Source organism: Paroedura picta, chromosome 5 (assembly GCF_049243985.1).
Source record: "Paroedura picta isolate Pp20150507F chromosome 5, Ppicta_v3.0, whole genome shotgun sequence".
Classification (NCBI taxonomy): domain Eukaryota; kingdom Metazoa; phylum Chordata; class Lepidosauria; order Squamata; family Gekkonidae; genus Paroedura; species Paroedura picta.
The window spans coordinates 19,618,994-19,639,471 of record NC_135373.1 but is presented as its reverse complement, the minus strand read 5'-3'; the positions used below and the strand labels follow the sequence as shown (position 1 = coordinate 19,639,471).

Here is a 20,478-nt window from a genome sequence, read left to right as displayed (position 1 = left end):
CACAATGTTTAGCTGATACGAATCGATCCCCGGAGCCACAAATGACAGCCTTGTTTGGGTAGAAAAGCAGGAAATGAATGAATGAATGAATGAATGAATGAATGAATAAATGAATGAATGAATTAATGAATGAATTAATTAATTAATGAAATGCCTTTGCCCAGTCAGCCCATTATAATACACATGTTTTTTCTAAACTAATCAAATAGCAACTCCCTGGGGCCATTTTAAATCTGTTACAAAGGTGGGCCTTAAGTCCCTCCCTCCCAGATATGTTTGCCAGCTGATGCCAGCATCCTCCCCACCCCCAGTTCCTGGGGATCAGTGCTCCAGCATCACCCAGGCTCATGATATCACTTCCAGCAGAAGAGGAAGTGACATCACCAGTGCTATCCCCCTTTTCCTATTTCCCCCCCACACCAGCTGGGCAGGGGGTGTCATGCATGTGAACTCCATAGTGCTAATGCCAACCATTATGCTAATGAAGGATCGTAATTCAGCCAATCAGAGACTATCTTTAATTGAAATTATGGACCAATGAACTCCTCCTGTGAGGGACCAATCAGATTTTTTGGAGGGCTGGTACAAGTGTATATAAGTTATGTTTTGTTGATGAGTGTTTGGTGTTTCTGGCTGGAGTTTGTAGTTAATAAAGAGCTGATTGTTTTCGAAGAACTGTCTGTGTCTACCGAACCTGCAGACTTACTTAGGGGTAAAGGGTGGAAAGTCTCTCCTATAACAAAGGACCCCACGCCCACCCTCAGCACACCACAGACCTGAACCGAAACCTGCCTGCATGCCTCAAGGAAATACATTTTTGGCACGCAGAACTCCAGCTCGTGTCTACGCAGACGGACAAGGCAGAAATGTGGGAGACACGAGGACTTTGCAAGGTGTGAATCTGCATTCCAACATTCATGCGTCTGGATGTGAATTCTTAGCCTTGCTGGGGTTGGACAGATTAGGTCCCAGATTTCCTTGTGAGATGTTTGGCTCATCGTACATGATAAAAAACCACCAGCTCAGGATTCTGTTACAGAGCAGCAATGCAGTTTGGGACTGGGTGCCCTGAATATAATGGGACTTATTCCAAGTCTGCAGAAGATTACAACCTTTGTCATTAAGACCAGAAATGGGTGAAGGAAAGGATCAAGCTTGTGGGGTGACTTTGGGCCAGTCGCACATGCTCCACCTGACCTACTTCTCAGGAGAACAATATAAGCCTCTTTGGGTCCCCGCCAGAGAGAAAGACAAGGTATACATTCAAAAATATAGCTATAAACTCATGCTCCAGGCCTGGAATCCTCTCTTCCTGTCACCAAGCAGACTCCAATGAAGGCAAAAGTGATCTGTGCTCTGCACATGTTCAGTGGCCCTTTGAAACACGTGGCTTTACAGCCTCAAAAATGACTTTATACGTTCCCGGATGCACTGAGAGCAGATGCCAAGGAAAAGCCATTGAGCTGTAGTGTATACACAGGCGGGCAAAGTCACTGCTCCCCCCCCCCTCTTCCTGTACTAGTCTGACTACTGGCTGTGTCATCCTTTCAGATTCAGCGGGGGGGGGGGAGAGGTGAAGTTCCTCTCCAAATGATGTCAGAGGTGGGGCCAGAGGGAAAAACCTTTTTAAAAGAATAAACAGACCAAGAAGTGCTGGCAGAGAATCTTTGCAGGGCTGAGAAGAGGCAGAGGGGGAAAAGAAATACATTTGCACATTAGAAACCCATCGCCTCTCTCCCTTCGCTCCTTGAGGATATGCATTTCTTCTTCTGGATCTGTTTCTGCCTCCTGTCTTCGCTGGTGGCTCAGGGTAAAATATATGTGTAGATTTTGTTCTTACTTGTTCTATGTACGCTGCCCCGAGACATCATAGTGTGGGGCAGTATATAAATTAAATGAATACATAATGAATTAATATCTATCTATCTATCTATCTATCTATCTATCTATCTATCTATCTATCTATCTACACACATATATTTCTGCTCATATGTTGTGCCATGTTGGTATGTATCAATTGACTATAATTTTCTGCCCCGGAATTGGTGAGGGCAGTTGTTCCAGTGGTTAGATGTTACTAGCTTACAATCTAAGAGAGCCAGCTTGTTATAGTGGTTAGGAGTGCGGACTTTTAATCTGGGGAGCCGGGTTCGATTCTGCACTCCCCCACATGCAGCCAGCTGGGTGACCTTGGGCTCACCACAGCACTGATAAAGCTGTTCTGACCGAGCAGGAATATCAGGGCTCTCTCGGCCTCACCCACCTCACAGGGTTGTGGGGAGAAAAAAGGGAGGGTGATTGTAAGCCACTTTGAGATTCCTTCGGGTAGAGAAAAGTGGCATAGAAGAACCAACTCTTCTTCTTCAGTGAGATCAGGACTCTCTTGGCCTCACCTCCCTCACAGGGTGTCTGTTGTGGGGAGAGGAAAGGGAAGGCGACTGGAAGCTGCTTTGAGACTCGTTCGGGTAGAGAAAAAGTGGCATAGAAGAACCAACTCTTCTCCTTCTAAGATGGCTTTCCAATTTGAGGAAGGTAGCAAGGTTCAGTAGTCAGAGCATATGTGTTCTTGAGATGGCGGCAAGTTCTGATCTCAAAGCAGATTTCATCCCTAGTAAGAAAATGGGGGTCTTATGTGAGAGAGGGGAAGCAGCGGCACACTGACAGGAAAGCTGTTCACATGAAAGGAAACCATTTTCCGTTCTTCTCTCGAGTGGCCTGTAAGGGCTAGAATGGAAAGCTTGTGGGCGAAATGTTCTCTGCCTGGTGTGAATGGGCCGAAAAGTGCCGGCCAGGAGTCCCTGGACCTAACGGTTGGTGTTTTCTTAACACAGTCTTAATACAGTCTGGTCTTGCTTAACTCTTTCTCCACCCTGCTGTTAAAGCAGTTGTTCCGCATGGATGGCCAGCTGCTGTTATTTTAGTGGATGACGTCCCATTACACAAGATTGTCGTTTGTGAGGTGTTTATTTATTTTTTTAATTCTGGGTTCCTCAAACCAGAATAGAGTTTTGGGTCCAGTGAATTAGAAGCTGTTGTTTCCAGGAGATTGCCTGCCGTGCTTTGAGATTACATCTGGGTACAATGCAACCACATATAGTGAACCTGTAGGATGCATTAAAAATACAATGAGTGAGTTATATCTGGATGGGGGCACAAAGCCAGAGGTTTCGTAGTTGGGTTACCATGTTCATCTGGTGGGCAGCAGGGTATGGGATGGGGGGGGGGCAGAGTTGCCCTATCCAGGCTAGGAATCCCCTGGATTCAAGACTTAAAAGTGCATGCCTAGCAGGAGAAGTTGGCTGAAGACGGTGAATTAGGGAGGAGGAGGACTTCTCGATACCATTCTTTGGGGGTTGGAGTTTTTATGGGAAGTGGTTTTGTGTAGCAGGTCCAGGCCTATAGCCAAAAAGGAGCTGGGCCCCCTCAATCATTTGTCACACTTCTCCAATTAAGAGGCTGATTCCGCACAAGGACCAATGTTGTCAGTTGGTCCCACAAAGCAGAAACGCTATTTTTAAAAGTGCAATCCCGGCATTACGCATACCTGCTTTTTTAGTGGAATCCAGTAGCGTTTCATTTGTTTCCCACAGGTTTCCGGTCTTGCAAAAATCGCTAGACAGGAAACGATTTTTCCTGTGCTTTGTCCCGCCCCTGGCCATCAGTCAAACGACCAGCCAATGGGTGGTTGTTATCATGCTCCGGGAAAGCCCCTTTCCCTTTAAGAAAAGTTTTTAAACAACCACACACACGTTGCAATGAATATGCATTAATTCATTGCAAGGGAGAGACCCATCTAGCTGGCAGCTGGCGTGTGAGCTGGCGATTCATCGTTGCCACGCTCCCCTGACTGAAAAGAACCCCCCCCCCCCTGCACGGGCGCGATTTTCGGCCGAAAATAAAGGGAACTTGCAAACGGGGCTGTGTTGTGCTTGGTGACTTAGGGGAGCTTTAAAGCAGTGGTCCCCAACCGCCATGCATGCGTGGCCGAAATAGCACATTGCGCATGCGCAGCTGGAACGTGCATGCGCACATGCGCGGCCGAAATCACGCAATCATGGCACTTTCGCACATGCGCGAAAGTGAAGCGAATGCGCAATGTGCGTGCACGGCCCTGCTTCCCTCTCCCCCCCCCCCCGCAGTAAGAAGCTTCCCGGGCCCCAAGCTTGCGGCCTGGGAAGTTTTTTACTGCGGGGGCGGGAAGAGGGAGCCGCGGCCCGGTGCCAGGGCCTTCACAGCCCGTTGCCGGGCCGCAGCCTGGTGGTTGGGGACCACTACTTTAAAGCACTTCTGTGGAGGGACTGTGGCCGGAGAAGCCTCGCTGGGTGAATGAAGGCTCGCCGGTTCGTTGCTTTCTGCTCGCTCCGAAAAAAAATTGGTGATCGCTTCTCCGGAAGTTCAGAGAAGAGAGCCAGTGGGAGGGACTTTGCTGGAACCGCAACAATGGGAACGCACAGGTCTTTTTCGCTAGTGTTGCAGATTGTTTGCAAGAGTGTAGCGCTTTTTGGAGAGTGAATCCACTTTTCCCGATTTCCCTTTAAGCGCTATAATGAATCGCTTTTTGCGGGACTGTTTCGGGAGTGTGGCAGATTGTGTGCAACGTCTTGCGGAACTGCAAATTAGTAGCATTTACAGTTTGCAAGCCTTTTGCAACATTGAAGTCTGTGTGAAATCTGTCACAAGTCTTCCCAGTGAGGAGGAGAGGTGAAAAGGTGCAGATCCTGTCCTAAATATTTCAAATGTGAATTCTCTATGCCACGGACTAGAACAAAATCAGCATTTAGCAGGGCTAAGGAGTCCATGCTTAAAAAAAAAAAAAGCCCTGCAATGTGTGTGTGTGTGTGTGAAATCATATTGAAAGGATCTGTCCTGGGGCCTGTATTGTCCAACATATTTATAAATGATTTGGATGAGGGATTAGAGGGGCTACTTATTAAATTTGCAGACGATACTAAACTGGGAAGGGTAGCAAACACAACCGAAGACAGAATCAGAGTACAAGATGATCTTGATAGGCCCAAGAAGTGGGCTAAAATGAATACAATGAAGTTCTATAGGGACAAATATAAAGTTCTGCATTTAGGTAGGAAAAACCAAAAACACCAATATAAGATGGGGGAGACTTGTCTTGGCAGTAGTATGTGCGAATCTAGGAGTCTTAGTAGACCATACATTGAACATGAGTCAGCAGTGTGACTCGGTGGCTAAAAAGGCAAATGGGATTTGGGGCTGCATCAAACAGAGTATCATGGCCAGATCACGGATATCACTTTACTCTGCTCTAGTTTGGTACAGACAAACTGGAGCGTGTCCAGAGGAGGACAACAAAGATGGTGAGGGGGTTGGGGGAGCTTGGTCTGTTTAGCCTGGAGAGGAGATGACTGAGAAGGGATCTGATAACTATCTTCAAGTATTTAAAAGGCTGCCATACAGAGGATGGAGCAGAGTTGTTCACTCTTGCCCCAGAGGAATGGACCAGAACCAATGAGATTAAATTGATTCAAAAGAAATTCCATCTAAACATCCGGAAGAAGTTCCTGACAGTTAGAACGGAACAGGCTTCCTCGGGAGATGGGGGTTCTCCATCTTTGGAGATTTTTAAACAGAGGCTGGATATCCATCTGATGGAGAGGCTGATTCTGTGAAGGTTCAAGGGGGTGGCAGGTTACAGTGGATGAGCGATAGGGTTGTGAGTGTCCTTCACAGTGCAGGGGATTGGACTAGATGACCCAAGTGGTCCCTTCCAATTCTGTGATTCTATGATTTCTTGATTCTAAAGGAGAGAAAATAATGACGGCTGATCATCCGTGTACTCATTTGCTTCCACCCAATACAAATGTCTTAGCTGTAGGGGGGCTTAAGTGGACAGGAGGTCCTTTCTCTGATTTGTTAGTCACTCCTTTCTGCTTGATTGAAATTTCCCTGCATCCAGCTCAATAGACAGACTCACATCCTGCCAGCCTTTACTCAGCATCCGAGATCCTGCAGGTGTTCAGAAAGGGAAGAAGGGAGATTTTATTTCAGCCAGGGTCGGAGAAGACTTCATGCACAATGTCAACGGTCACAGAGAATGCAGAGATTAATCATGAAAAAAACTTTAGCTGAAATTTCCAATATATGTAACTAAAAGGACATGTAATTATCATGGTCAATATTTTATACCTTTCTGGCAGGCTTGAATAGTGTGGGCACAACATTTCACTATACATCATGTCAGTGGTTGCAGTGCTCAAAAGCCCTACGGGTTATCTTTGAGCCCTCACAACAGCCCTGTGAGGTAGGTTGGTATAATGCACTTAGGGGCTTGAGTTCCAGAGAGAAGAGGGTTGACCAGCTCTAGGTTCCAATGTTGTGAGTCAGCCAGCTCTGCTTAGGGCCACTCACAAGCTATCCACAGGAGACGGTGGGGGTATGATTGGTGTGTATCTTTCCCACTACCAGGCAGCGTGCAGAGTTGCCAGCCTCCAGGTAGGGACTAGAGATTTCCAGGAATGACCAGGGTTCCCCAGACTACATAGGTGGCTGATTTATTGCTTATTTGTTGGACACATTTATCCTGCTTCCTGAGGAAATGGCTCTTGGGAAGGTGAACTCTGTGGCATTATATCTTACCATGTTCCCTCCACTCCCTAAACCCCACCCTGGCACCCCCACCTGCTTGTTGTTGGGATATGCAAGATCTGCAGTGTGCATGACTGAGCAGAATATGAAGAGCGTCCTGCAGGGGGCATCAGAGGAGATGTGTATTTAGCATAGTTAGAATAGGAACTTTGTTCTGATTTTCAAATAATCTCCATTGTCAACAGGGGACTTCCTGCATCTTTGAGCACACTTCCTTTACAACAGAGAGAATGACTCCTACAACAGTTATAGCTAAATTAGCATCATGAAAAAATATCCAACAAGTATGCATCAGAATGAAAATGTTTGTTTCCCATCAAAACGGGGATCCAGCGATTCTAAGGTCTCGCCCTGGCTCTCAAAGAGGAAAGCCGTGTCTAGTGGTTAGAGCAGAAACAAGGAGATGTGTGTGTGCAGGGGGGGGGGGAACACCTGCAATTAGTCTAGGGCTCTTGAAATGGATTTGAACATACTGATGAGGGCAGGAATGCGGGTAGGGTTTAAATACGCAAAGGAGGATAAAATACTTTTATTGAGAAGAGACACAACTATGTAAAGAAAAGAGACCTTTCAGTATAACTGACGTTGTGGGGGCAAGCAGGGAGGAAGTGTGATCCAAGGAGCAGGAAGTCTCTAAATGAGCCAATCAAAACACAGAAGATTATTTGAAAAATATCAGTAATTTACTAATCATATATGAAAACTGCACATCTCCCCCAATGCCCCTTATAGGATATTCTTCATATGCAGTTGAATCATGCGATCTACAGATCCTGGATCTTCTAACAAGAAATAGGGAGGGTAAAAGCCATCTTAAATAAAGGTAAAGGTAAAGGTATCCCCTGTGCAAGTACCGGGTCATGTCTGACCCTTGGGTTGACGCCCTCTAGCGTTTTCATGGCAGACTCAATACGGGGTGGTTTGCCAGTGCCTTCCCCAGTCATTACCGTTTACCCCCAGCAAGCTGGGTACTCATTTTACCAACCTCGGAAGGATGGAAGGCTGAGTCAACCTTGAGCCGGCTGCTGGGATTGAACTCCCAGTCTCATGGACAGAGCTTCAGACTGCATGTCTGCTGCCTTACCACTCTGCGCCACGAGAGGCTCCATCTTAAACAGGTTTAGTCAAAAGTAACCTCCATTTTTGGAAAGTGTTTTTAGAACTGCAATGACCAGCCTCTTGGATTATTACCACCCCCCTTCCCCCAAAGAACTGCAGTGTCCAAAGCCTGCCTTTCATTAATCATTATGGGATGTTCACAGAGCACAGCCAGATGGGAGATCCCATTCCAGTGGAACTTCATGATGGCTGTGGAGTCTCATTTCACCTCCAAGCTTACAATTCCCCCATCTCCTGCAAGAAGCCCATCTCGAGAGGAAGGAGCAGGGCCCATTTTTCCAGCCTGCAGTTTAATACAGATACAGATTCATGTCAGTCTCCTTAATGTAGAAGCAGAAGAGTTGGTTCTTATATGACGCTTTTCTCTACCCAAAGGAGTCTCAAAGTGGCTTACAGTCACCTTCCCTTTCTTTTCCCCACAACAGACACCCTGTGAGGGAGGTGAGGCTGAGAGAGCCCTGATATTACTGAAGAAGAAGAGTTGGTTCTTATATGACGCTTTTCCCTACCTGGAGTCTCAAAGTGGCTTCCAGTCACCTTCCCTTTCCTCTCCCCAGAACAGACACCCTGTGAGGTAGGTGAGGTTGAGAGAGCCCTGATATTACTGAAGAAGAATAAGATCTTACATGCTGCTTTTCTCTACCCGAAGGAGTCTCAAAGAGGTTTACAGTTGCCTTCCCTTTCCTCTCCCCACAACAGACACCCTGTGAGGGAGGTGAGGCTGAGAGAGCCCTGATATTCCTGCTCAGTCAGAACAGCTTTATCAGTGCTGCGGTGAGCCCAAGGTCACCCAGCTGGCTGCATGTGGAGGAGGAGTGGGGAATCAAACTCAACTCACCAGATTAGGAGTCCGCTCTCCTAACCACTACACCAAGCTGGCTGTGATGGTTTATGACAGGTTTTCCCAACAGGGATTTCGTGAACTAGGTGGAAGTTAATTAATTGTGTGTACGTGTGTATAACTTTTTTTTTTAATTGGGTGATTTGACCATATATGGCTATATCGAACCACCCAGCCCCTTCCAAAATGTCCAGTGATGAGCCTGGAGGGGTCGGAAAGGGGAGGAGCCCTGGCCATATGAATCCTTGCTGGCTGAGACTCATTGCATGGTAGCAACAGGAGTCCAGAGAAATAACTAATCACATTTTAATTTAATTGCATGGGAGGGATTGGTAGGGCTGACGAAACAGCGGATGCCTGTCCCATCCCTGCTCCTGGTCCAGCGGAGTAGGCCTCTGGATCGCTTCTTGCATGGCTATGGAGCTTGATGTCACTTCCGGTGGAAGTGCCTGGGTGATGTCACTTCTGGTGACATGTGTCTTCTGAGGGCGTGGCAGGGAGGTGTGGCCTTCTGGCATCACTTCCAGAGTTTCTTGAAGCCTGAAGAATGTTTCAGGAAGTTTTCAATGGTAAGAAAAGTTGAGAAAGGCTGGTTTATGAGACAGAGCATACCGGAACTTGCTGGACAGTTAAATAGGCAGCCCTCATGTTCCGCTTCCAGGCTTGGTCTCCCAAGGATTTCCCTTCTCATTTTCGTCTTGTAGCCTTCGGTCTTCAGTGCTACTCTTGTGATGGAGACAGCAATTGCCTGGAAGCTCAAGTCTGCCCAGAACACCAAGACCGGTGCCGCACTACTGTCATGACAACACTAACCCGTGAGTTTCGCAGAGGGCCGTGGGTGGTGGTCAGAAGGTCTCCCCTCCCCATTTCCTTAAACACTCAAACTGAGAGAAGAGGATCACATGGATTGTTCCATCTATCCAATGTCAACTGCAGCCTCAATTTGCCTCACAACGATGTGGAAAGAAAGGGCTTATTAACCCTTTAGGGGTGGCCATACTCTGGCCTACTCACTCACTCACTCACCTCTAGTCTATAAGGAGGATTGCTCTGAAAGCCACCTAGTGGTCCTGGAATTATACATTTCAGAGGATAACCATGTTGGTTTGCAGTAAAACAGCTAGTTAAGAGCCCTGTAGCATCTTAGAAACTAAACAGATTTTTGGGGTTTGAGCTTCCACTCTGAATAGCTTGCACCCTGCAAATCTGGTTGGTTTCTAAGGTGCCCCGGGACTCAAATCTAGTGGGAAATATGTCTATTTTAATATGCTCGAAAACGTTTGAGCTAAAACACCCAGATCTGCAAATGAGGGGAAATCTGCTTATGGTGGGTACCTATTGGCAAGTACCTGTAAGGTCACCCTCCTACGTTCCCTGAGTAATTTTGCCACTCTCTTTCAAACATTTATGGCTGTTCTTTTTCCCCCCCATTAAATATGTCTATGCCACCTTTCCAGGGTGGCTCGTTAGCTTACAGAACAGTTCTAAGGACTGCCCGAAAACATACAAATAAAAAATGTAAATTGACAGATAACCATATATACATGAGATGCTGCTATAAAATATAGGTGAACCATCTGCCTGAATTATAAGGAAAGGTGCAAGATTGGGACCTAGCACAGTTTTCTTCTTGCATGTGACTTCTGAGGCAAAGGGTGATGACACGTTCAGGCCGTAAGTGAAGACTGCTTTGAACTGCAGTTTAAAATCTTCCTGAGTCTCCCTCCCTCTTTCCTCACAGGATCAGGGATCTCTACGTACTACAACAAGGACTGCGACGTGAGTGGGAAAGCCAACAATTCCGTCTCGTACCTCTCCAACAACCAGGTTGTGTTTCTGGCGGAAGAGCACTGCGAGAGAGAACTCTGCAATGAACACACCCCTTATGGTCAGCTGAGAGGAACATAAAGGGATACTCACCACTCCCTCCCCCCAGGGTTGCCAACTCCGGATTGGGGGATTCCTGGAGATTTAGGGGTAGAGACTGGGGAGGGTGAATTTTGGGGAGGAAAGTATTGGAATTTGTAAGATCTGCAGTGTGCATAATTGAGCAGAATATAACAAGTGCCCTGTAGGGGGCATTGGAGGAGAGTTATATTAGGCATAGATATGCTAGGAATTTCCTGATGATTTTCAAATCATCTCCTCCGGTGCTCTCTTTGACTGAACAGGAGACTTCCTGCTTTTTGAGCACACTTCTTCCCTCTAGAACACTTGTTAAAGAACAGAAGAATGACTGCAGCTAGGTAGTTAGGTCTCTCTGTCTCTGTCTCTGTCTCTGTCTCTGTCTCCATAGCGGTTTTTCTTCCAAATAAAACTATTTTATTATTTTAAGCAGCCTGGTGCTGTACACTCTCTGCACATTCAGATTCTGCCAACACTCAGCCAGGATGTGATATCATAGAGACAACTTCCCAGAGCTGCCATTTCCTGCAGGGGAAAAGATGGGTTGTCATTATAGGGAGACTCCAGTCCTGACCTAGAGGTTGGCAACCCTACTCCTCACACTGCTTACACTTTAGTACTATAAAAAGGGGAAGCACAAACGCTGCCTGTCTTTTGCCCCGGCAGAGCTGACAGCAGAATGGGATGAGGATCTGACTCCTATTCAACTTGGCTGCCCGAATCCCTAATTATACTCCTTGGGGTGGAGAGGTTCTTTTTTAAAGCTAGGCGATCCCATCACAGTTCTAACACACAGGGCCTCATTTGGTCTCCCAGTGGCAGAGCTGCTGCTTGGCATGCAGAAGATCCCATGTTCAGTCCTTGGCATCTCCAGTCAAAAGAACCAGGCAGGAGGGGACCAGAAAGACCTCTCCTTGAGACCCTGCAGAGATGCTGCATAAGGCAGTTTCATAGGTTCTCCCCCCCACCCAAATCTCTAGGAATTTCTCAACCCAAAATTGGCCACCATATCCAAGGTATTGCCTAACATGTTTGCGTCATCTAAAACAATGAAACCTGCTTTTCTCTTGGAAATGTTTGTTTCTATTCCTAGGCAAACACATAAAGAATCACCTGCTGAACTGGACACGGTTAACTGTTCCCTTTGCCGATTTCTCCCCTGGCAGTCTTGGACGTCCTCCTTGCCCGGGGTCACCCGCCAAACCTCAGGCAGTGCTATTCCTGTGGCTCTGCCGATCAGTCCTGCTCTAATCTCACCCTGGCTCAGATGCGCTGCTCAAGGCCCGGAGAGCACTGTGTGGACATCACATCCTTCACGGTGCCAGAAGGTGGGTCTTCATCATCCACGATCCTTCTCATCGCCCCAGAGAGTAATCCCTCCAAAAAGTCAACATCAGACCAAGGCAGAAAGCCCAGAGGGAATGTTCAAGCAAAGCCAGTCTCCTGGAACACTGCCAGGATCTGGAGCCCACTTACCTTGGGGTGGGACTGGTTAGGGGTGTGGCCTAGTCCACTGCTAGTAATTGGTGGGAGCTTGAGGAGGCGGGGCCATGAGAATAAGCCAGTGCTGTGATATCACTTCTGATTAGGGTTGCCAGATCTCGTGGAGCAGCTGGGTAGGGGAAGATGATGGGGGAGAACTCTGTAATTTAACAGGACATGCCTACATAATATCAGAGCTCTCTCAGCCTCACCCACCTCACAGGGTGTCTGTTGTGGGGAGAGGAAAGGGAAGGCGACTGTAAGCCGCTTTGAGCCTCCTTCGGGTAGAGAAAAGCGGCATATAAGAACCAACTCTTCTTCTTTCTTCTAAACAAAAAGGGATATTGGCATGTATGGGGATGTGTCTGGCATTCTTCCTTCTGATGTATATGCAGACGTTACATATCTGCATCAACTCGACACTCTAGAATTCTAGAACATCGCCTTGACACTGTGATGTCACTTCCCGGAATGGATGCCAGCCTCCAGGTAGGACCTGGGGATCCCCTGGAATTATAGCTCATCTCCAGACTATAGAAATCTGACACCCACCCCCTCTGGAGAAAAGTGATGCTTCAGAGGGTGGGTTGCCATCATCCCCAGGCTTCACCTGCAAATCTTGAGGAGTTTCCCTACCTGGGTGTAGTCTGCACAGGGCTTTTTGCCCATTGCCAGCTCAAATAAATCCCTGCCGTCTACACTAAATTCAATTTCCACTTTGATTTGGGGCACTTTAAATTTTCCCTCTGCAACATGCATGATTGATCTGGAGTGACCATACCTTTCCCCCGCAATATCCAGAAGTGGATATAACCCTTGATATTTGAAAAATCGCCATCAGTAGTTCAGTTCAAACTTTATTACAGTTGTTCAGACCAAGTTGTATGAAGTTAATACATAAAAGACCAAAAGAATATGGTCATTTGATATAATGCAATTTAAAAAAGATCATAAAATAAAACTTAAATTACTTTAGAGCAGTGGCCGCTAACCTTTCTCAGGCTGCAGACCACTCTGCTGGGAGGGAGGAGAGAAGGAGGCCCAGGTACAGGTGGGTGCTAACGCGCATGCCCAAAGCTGCCGCACATGCATGTTTGCGCCTGCCTACCAGCGGGCTAGCGCCCGTGCCCCCCCCCCCCAGCTTGCCACTCACTGTTCTGGGCAAATCACTCCTGAGTCCAATCAGTAAATGTGCAGCTCTCTGCTTTTTTGTGAATTAACTTGCTACCGCATGCCTACAACGCTGTAGCAGAGCAGTCTTCCCTGATTGGCCAGGGCATCAGTTTAAAGACTTCCTGGTTCCCAATTGCAAGGCTTCCCTTAAAGTGACTGTGCTCCAGAAGCTCTAACTTCTCTCAGCAGAGATTTGGCTCTTGGATTTATTCCCCCCTCCTCTGCTGTTTCCAATCCTTTCCCCCCTCCTTTGTTCAAGAAAAGAAAGAGGCTCCTGCTGCGCTAGGCTCCCCTCCCCACTCTAAGCTTCCCCAATCAAGTACAGAACTCTTTCTGTTTCAATTCGGGGGGGTGGGGGGAATAGAGAAAGACCCGAGTTCAAATCGATCTGAATTCAGCAGGATCCATCATGGAATAAACAAAGTAAGTGCAGAATTAGCCTTGGATAGGGCAACCCAATCTCCTGATTCTCTTCTGATCACCAGGGGAACATCACAACCCTACTTACCAGTTTGTGCTGAAAGGAATGTCATAGCATGAGCACAACTCTTATTCCCCCCCTCCATTTCCCCCCAAGCAATAGTGAACAACCTGCATAGTCAGGCAGGAGGTCACATGTTCTAGCTGGAGGCAATTAGGCAAATACAACAAAGGATGGGAAACAACAAAAAGCAACTGCTGTTCATAAAGGCCAGATATCAATTTGTACAAGCAGGTTTTTGTTAGCTCAAATCATGTTTACTTATGTTTCACATTCAAAAGAATAATCTTGCACAAAGGTTCATCCTCCACAAAACTGAATCTTCCTTTCATGTATTTCACTCGACTGTCGGACATACCTGAGCACAGACTTCAGCTCCAAAATATAACACCCCTTCCCCATGTTTTGCCTTTGGGCTTTTATACAGTAAAATGTCTTCATTTAGGTCAATATTTACAAATTATTTCTCATAACATGATCTTCTCAAATATTCATTAAATACCTGTAACTGGTCTCTGCTTCTAATATAATGGCATTGTATTAATTATTTATGCCTCTAATTATATTACAGTGAATGAATGGGAGCATTGCTGGTGTGCCAGTTCCGGGTTGGAAAATTCCTGGAGAATTGTGGGGCAGAACCAGGAGTGGGCAGGATACGCGTTGGAGGGACCTCAGTGGAGAATAATTCTATGGAGTTTAGCCTCCAACACAGCCATTTTCCCTAGGGGGACTGATCGCTGCTTCCTGGAGATGAACTGTAAATCTGGGAATCTCCTGGTCCCACCTGGAAGGTGGCATCCTTAACAGATGTTCTAATCCCGTATAAGGCACCTTCATGGGCGCTTGTCATAAATGAGTCGGGGTGGAGGCTGGAATCTTTTTATCACAGTCAGAAGGCGGGGGTGGAATATTGGAAAGAATGCCTTTAAAGGATGCAAAAGCACATTGTAGTTCCCTTGATCAGAACAGAGGGGGATGCTTGAGCGTAGGCCATCTCTCAAGCAAGCTGAGCATAGGCAGCTTTCTGGACCTTTGGCTTCACCCCCTTTCCTTTTAGACAGGGGCATCCAGATTGTGTCTCTCCACATGCCCATGGACTACAATTACCATGAGCCCCTGGGAGGGGCTCATGGTAATTGTAGTCCATGGACAACTGGACAGCTGTCGTTTGGTCACCCCTGCATGCTAACATTTTATATCACAACAATAGAAGGGTTGGTGCTAGTTTCCTCCTAGCATGAGCTTCCGTTCTTCCCTGGCTGGCATTCATTTTGCCACTGGTACTCGGAGAGGTGAAAGGCTGCATTCCCAATGGCTGATTCAAGTGGGTCGTCTGATTCAAGAGGGAGAAAGAGCAAGACCTCGGCTATCTATTTGCCCATTGTTGTCCTAATGTAGACATTTAAATTCTTATTGTGGCCAAATGTTTCCTGTGCAATTCAATCTCAAGTGAATACATACAAATCTAAATTGCTGTTTTTTCCTGTTTATCTCTGGAACCTGTGAGACATTTTTATTATGCTGTATGTTAATAATTAGCCTCTTGTGGCACCGGGTGGTAAGGCAGCCAACATGCTGTCTGAAGCTCTGACCATGAGGCTGGGAGTTCGATCCCAGCAGCTGGCTCAAGGTTGACTCAGCCTTCCATCCTTCCGAGGTCGGTAAAATGAGTACCCAGCTTGCTTGCTGGGGGGTAAACGGTAATGATCGGGGAAGGCACTGGCAAACCACCCCATATTGAGTCTGCCAAGAAAACGCTAGAGGGAGTCACCCCAAGGGTCAGACATGACTCGAGGCTTGCACAGGAGATACCTTTACCTTATGTTAATTTACTCTCACACTCTACCTATAAGTTTGAACTGATTCCTTCCACTCCATGGCATTGCATCTGAGTACGTGTGCATGCACATGAAAGCTCATACCTTGGGGGAAAACTTAGTTGGTCTCGAAGGTGCCGCTGGACTCTAAATTTGTTCCCAATGGCTGTTCTCTCTCCTCTGCCAGAGTTCTTCCCCCAGGACGAATTGCACATCAAAGGTTGTGCGCAGCTGTCCCACTGTTGGGAGACTTTGGGGTTCCATAACCAGAACAGCTTTTACCTGATCCAGTGCTGCAACTCCAGCTTGTGCAACAAAGAGACCCGAGGTGAGATGTATCATTGATTATTTATTGTATGGGTTGTGCGTAATGTAGCTAGGAGATCCTAAGAAGGAGGCAACTGGAGCCTGAGAATGCAGTAAAATAACAAATAAACAAGGCCTGGGTTGAATGAACCCACAGAAATGGATCCATTTCGGGGAGTGAGCGCATAGGCAAGAGACAGTATTTTGAAATCCAAAGCCTGCAGCCCTAGAGGGCCTTCTTCACCAGTGAAATGTCACAATATTTATTTTATTTCTTTACACAGATAAATCATTGCTTCTAAGTCAAATCCTGTCTGGATCCTGAGAAAGCCCTCATGCATTCTGATTTTTCTCGCTTGTATGTCCCTGTTGCTTTGGTCCTCCCCCCTTTTTTCATATCCTTTGCTGCCTCTAGTGGTCAATTCGATATTCGATGCCCAACATAAAAACTTGCAGTTTAAATCTGGGGGGGACATATGCCGGACATACAGCGATGTTGACCACTAGAGGGAGCAAAGCACATGAAGGAAAAGGGGGAAAATGAGAATGTGTGGAAGTGCCCCAGATCTCGCGGTTCTTCATCTGCACCACACTGACTCCCGTTTCATATTCACAGTATTCCATTCTTTCTCCTGCAGACTATAAAGCCTCCCCCCTTCCCTTGAATGGGGCGACATGTTACAGCTGTGAGGGGAACTTTAGCCATGGTTGTGCTCCTGAAGACATCACCCAGGAGCAGTGCCGGGGGCCCATGAGCCAGTGCTTAGAGGCCTCAGGAATAGACGGTGAGTATCTCCTCTTAACAGCTCCACATTCTCTCTCATGAGATCAAGTTGCATGGACAAGTTTCACTCTCAGAATTATTAATAGTAGAGTTGCCATCCTCCAGGTGGGGCCTGGAGTTCTCATGGCATTACAACTGATCTCCAGACACAGAATTCTGTTTCCATGGAGAAAATGGCTGCTTTGCAGAACTAAATTTGGCCTAGTCCTCTGTGACTGGAGTGAATGAATACATATTCTTTCCTAGCTTATTCCTTCCATGGTTTTTACTTCATGTATCACTTTATCCTCAGCCAGGTTCCACAGCCGTGTAGTTCATTCGCAGGAGTTTGCTTACTGAAAGCAAGCATATGCCTACATGTGAGGTCGCTCAGTCAGAGATCATGCAATTGGTCCAAGATCCCCCAACAAGCTTCTCTAACAGATTGCAGACCCGACCCCTCATTTCTCAGCTCCTAGTGTGACGTTGTTGTCGGATAGTGTAACTCTGGGAGGGAAAGGGTTAACAGAATTCTCTCATTCGGGTACACTTGACAGTTGGCCCCGCCCTCTCATCTGGCATTAGAGCCACTAATTAATTCACTCAGAAGATTTGCGAAGTGGAAACATAGATGATATTGGTACAGAGCAGCCTTTCTCAGCTTCTTTACCGTTGAGAAACCCCTGACAGGCTTCAAGAAACCCCAGGAGTGGTGCAACCATGCAGAGGGAAAAAATAGTAACATAAAACCTTTAATTGAAACTGGGCATGCCAGTCTCCAGGTGGCACCTAGGGATCCCCCCGGTTTTACAGCTGATTTACAGGCCCAGAGATCAGTCCCCCTGGAGAAAACAGCTGCTTTGGAGGAGGGACTCTGTGGTGTTCTACTCCACTGAGGTCCCTGCCCGAATGAAATTCCATTCACTCCAGGCTCCACCCCCAAAGCCCCCAATTATTCCCCAGCCCAAAGCTGGCAACCCTAATTGAAAACCTGTTTTTTTTTAAAGATGTGTTTTGGCCTGGTGTCTAACAGGAAGGGGAAAGGTTTTTTCAGAGGCAAAGGGCCGCCACAGAAAAGTCCCTGTCTCTAGTTGCCCCCCATCTCACTGAGGGTTGCTAATCTGGAGCTCTCCTGATATTACACTTGATCTCTGGACAACCAAGATCAGCTCCCCCAGAGGAAATGGCTGCTTTGGACAGTGAACTCTATGGCCCTATACCCTGCTGAGGTCCCTCCCCTCCCAACCATTGCCCTCCCCTGCTCCCCCATTACAAATCTCCAGGTATTTTCCAAACTAGATCTTAACTAGGGGCTGGGAGACAGATCTTAATGAGCAGGCTAGATAGTTTAGGAGGAGACCGTCCTTAAGATACCATAACCCCGTGCTTTTTAGGGCTTTAAAGGTAAAAAACCTGTACCAAATATATTTGGATATAAGCCGACCAGCATATAAACCGAGGCACCTAATTTCACCACAAAATGCTAGAAAACCTTATTGACTTGCATATAAGCTGAGGCTGGAGTTTGGATAGTGGCTTTTCCCCCTTCCCTTCCCTTCCCTTCCCTTCCCTTCCCTTCCCTTCCCTTCCCTTCCCTTCCCTTCCCTTCCCTTCCCTTCCCTTCCCCTTCCCTTCCCTTCCCTTCCCTTTTGGGCAGGATCTTTTTTTCCCCCTTTTCATCCCACCCTCCTCCTCCCTCTTTTCTTTCCTCCTTCCTCTTTCCCTCTGACCCCTCTTGCCTTTTTATATCCAATTCTTCTTCTTGTCCCATTCCCTTCTTCTTAGCCGGGTGTTCCCTCCACTTTCCATTCCTTCCTCTAGGGGCGTCTCCTCCTTCTGCTCTCTGCTCTCCCTCTGAAACAGAGGCTTCAGAGCTTCCTGAAGCAGCAGCACATGCTAGCCTCGTGCTAGCCTTGTTAAGGCAGTGAGGTGGGAAGGTGGAGACTGCTCTTCCCTCCCCTACCACTGTCCCACCTGGGCTTGCTGAGTTTCTTCCTGCCTCTGCTTCTTCAGTTAAGTATACATGTCTCCCACCCCCACCCTCATGTCTAGTCTGGCAGCTTTTTTTTAAAAAACCCACATATAAGCCAAGTGAGACTTTTTCAGCTTTAGAAAAGGGTTGAAAAACTCGGCTTATATGAGAGTATATACTGTAATTTGATTTATGCCCAGAAATTAATACTGTTTGATTTTGTAAACCAATTTCAAAATCAGCCCCTTGTTACTCTTTGCCTAGCCCTTGGTCCTCCTCTCCCATGTGCAAGAAATTGAGGAGCAGGAGAAAAAAGAATGGCCAGAAAATGGACTACACAATGGCCCTCTAGGAATTCCCCTTTTCTCTATGGTCTTTACCATAGAAATTCTGAGAAAGTCTTAGAGCGCCACACAGAAGTGACCACATTCTCTCCAAACTCCATCTTCCCTTGAAATATTTTGGCATTTGACCAAGGCGGTGCTTGCAACCCTATGCAGGGAGTTGGGGGCAGAAGGCAGAATACAGCCCCTGGGGGTTCATCTTTGAATTCATGTCCCGTCTGTTTCTCCATTCAGGTGTCTCCGGACAGAGTTCCATCATCAAAGGCTGTGCTTCCCCTTTATGGTGCGACAGCCCCTATACTGCCATCTACAAGAACTTGGGAGCCCTCCACACCCGCTGCTGCACCGGCAAACTCTGCAACAGCAGGATCACAGATGAGACCACTCTGAAGCCTTCTGGCAGGAGCCAGGCCAGCCACAACCTCCCGGCCCCCCTTGTTTTGCTTTCAGCAAGTCTGCTGCTCTGGTTGGCCTTTCTGCTCGGCCCAGAGAGCTCCTGACCTTCAGCACCAACCTCAGAGTGCTCCCTGGGCCATGGATCAGCCGAGCTCATCTCTGGAACTCCTCCCTCTCCCCCAGTTCCTCAGTGCAGCTATGAACTAATGTGTGAAGTAGACATGGTCTCTGAGTCTATGCAGGGTGCAATTCCCATATTGCTGAGGAACTCCAGCCCACTCTCTCAGCCGTCCCGTCCTGTTCTCCAGGGCAGCAGGCAGATGTTCCAGATGTGAGTCCTAGAACCTGAACTCAAGCAGAGGGCCAGCTAGAGACGAGTGTTAAAGAAGAACAGGACTAGGGTCCTGGAAACTTTGTGGGGTGGAGCCGGGAGTGGGCAGGATTTAGGATGGGAAGGGACCTCAGTGGAGTATAATGCAGTGGAGTCCACCCTCCAAAGCAACCAGGTTCTCCTGTAAAACTGGAGGATCCCCAGGTCCCAACTGGGATCTGGCATCCCTAAACAGGACGGGAATTTAGGGTTTCTGGGTCCTATTCTCAGCTTCAGGAGAGTAAAGGGAATGAATTAAAGCAAGCATGCTGACATCCCTTCTAGCTAAAGATCCCTGTTGGTAAATCAATTTAACTCCATGAAAATCAAAACCAAGAAACATCCACCTTATTATTTATTGTTATTTATTGAGGCAAAGGACTCCCGCCCTCAAGGATTTGGCTAGCTTCCTTTTGTAGCTTCCCACCGGACACATCCCCCTGCACAAGGCTGTCCAGAAAACGTGGGCCTTGCGGTAGCACCCTCTCCCCTGAAATGGCTGCCTTTCCCCCTCCCCAAGCTTGCCCTTCGGAAGGATGTCAGTCACCTGGGAATGGTGTTTTCCAGTTATTTCATTATTATTTTATATATAAGCACTATTTATGTCAATAAACTATTTTTATAGTATTGCAATGAAGGTTTGACACATTAATTGCAAGCAAGGTGACCACGATCGGTTGCATTCTCTACCTGCAGGCCTTGAGGAATTGTAGTGGGATTTTGCTGGGAAATGTAGGGAAATCATCATAACCCAGGGGTTCCCAACCGTGGCTCCACGGAACCCAGGGGTTCCATGAGAGCTCCCCAGGGGGTTCGTGGTTTCCCAGAAATTTGGGTGGCCACCTGCTGTGGCATGGTTGGGGAGGGGCACTGAACAGGTGCTCAAGC

General features: G+C 47.3%; 1 protein-coding gene across 1 annotated transcript; it reads left to right on the top strand.

The window, feature by feature from the left end:
• Positions 1–1,670: 1,670 nt before the first annotated feature.
• LOC143838973 (urokinase plasminogen activator surface receptor-like) lies at positions 1,671–20,178 on the top strand. The gene is made up of 7 exons (XM_077340858.1): positions 1,671–1,810; positions 9,283–9,393; positions 10,320–10,466; positions 11,650–11,811; positions 15,627–15,767; positions 16,384–16,530; positions 19,059–20,178. Exons 1-7 carry the CDS (start codon positions 1,756–1,758, stop codon positions 19,322–19,324), a joined length of 1,029 nt encoding a protein of 342 aa, XP_077196973.1. The 5' UTR covers positions 1,671–1,755; the 3' UTR covers positions 19,325–20,178.
• Positions 20,179–20,478: the final 300 nt, after the last annotated feature.

What these genes read in the sequence shown, in the direction of transcription:
- LOC143838973 (XM_077340858.1), top strand. Translation starts at nt 1,756, where the DNA reads ATGCATTTCTTCTTCTGGATCTGTTTCTGCCTCCTGTCTTCGCTGGTG. An exon ending in GTCTTCGCTGGTGGCTCAGG is followed by an intron (nt 1,811 to 9,282) that starts GTAAAATATATG and finishes TTCGTCTTGTAG; the next exon opens with CCTTCGGTCTTCAGTGCTAC. An exon ending in GTGCAACAAAGAGACCCGAG is followed by an intron (nt 15,768 to 16,383) that starts GTGAGATGTATC and finishes TTTCTCCTGCAG; the next exon opens with ACTATAAAGCCTCCCCCCTT.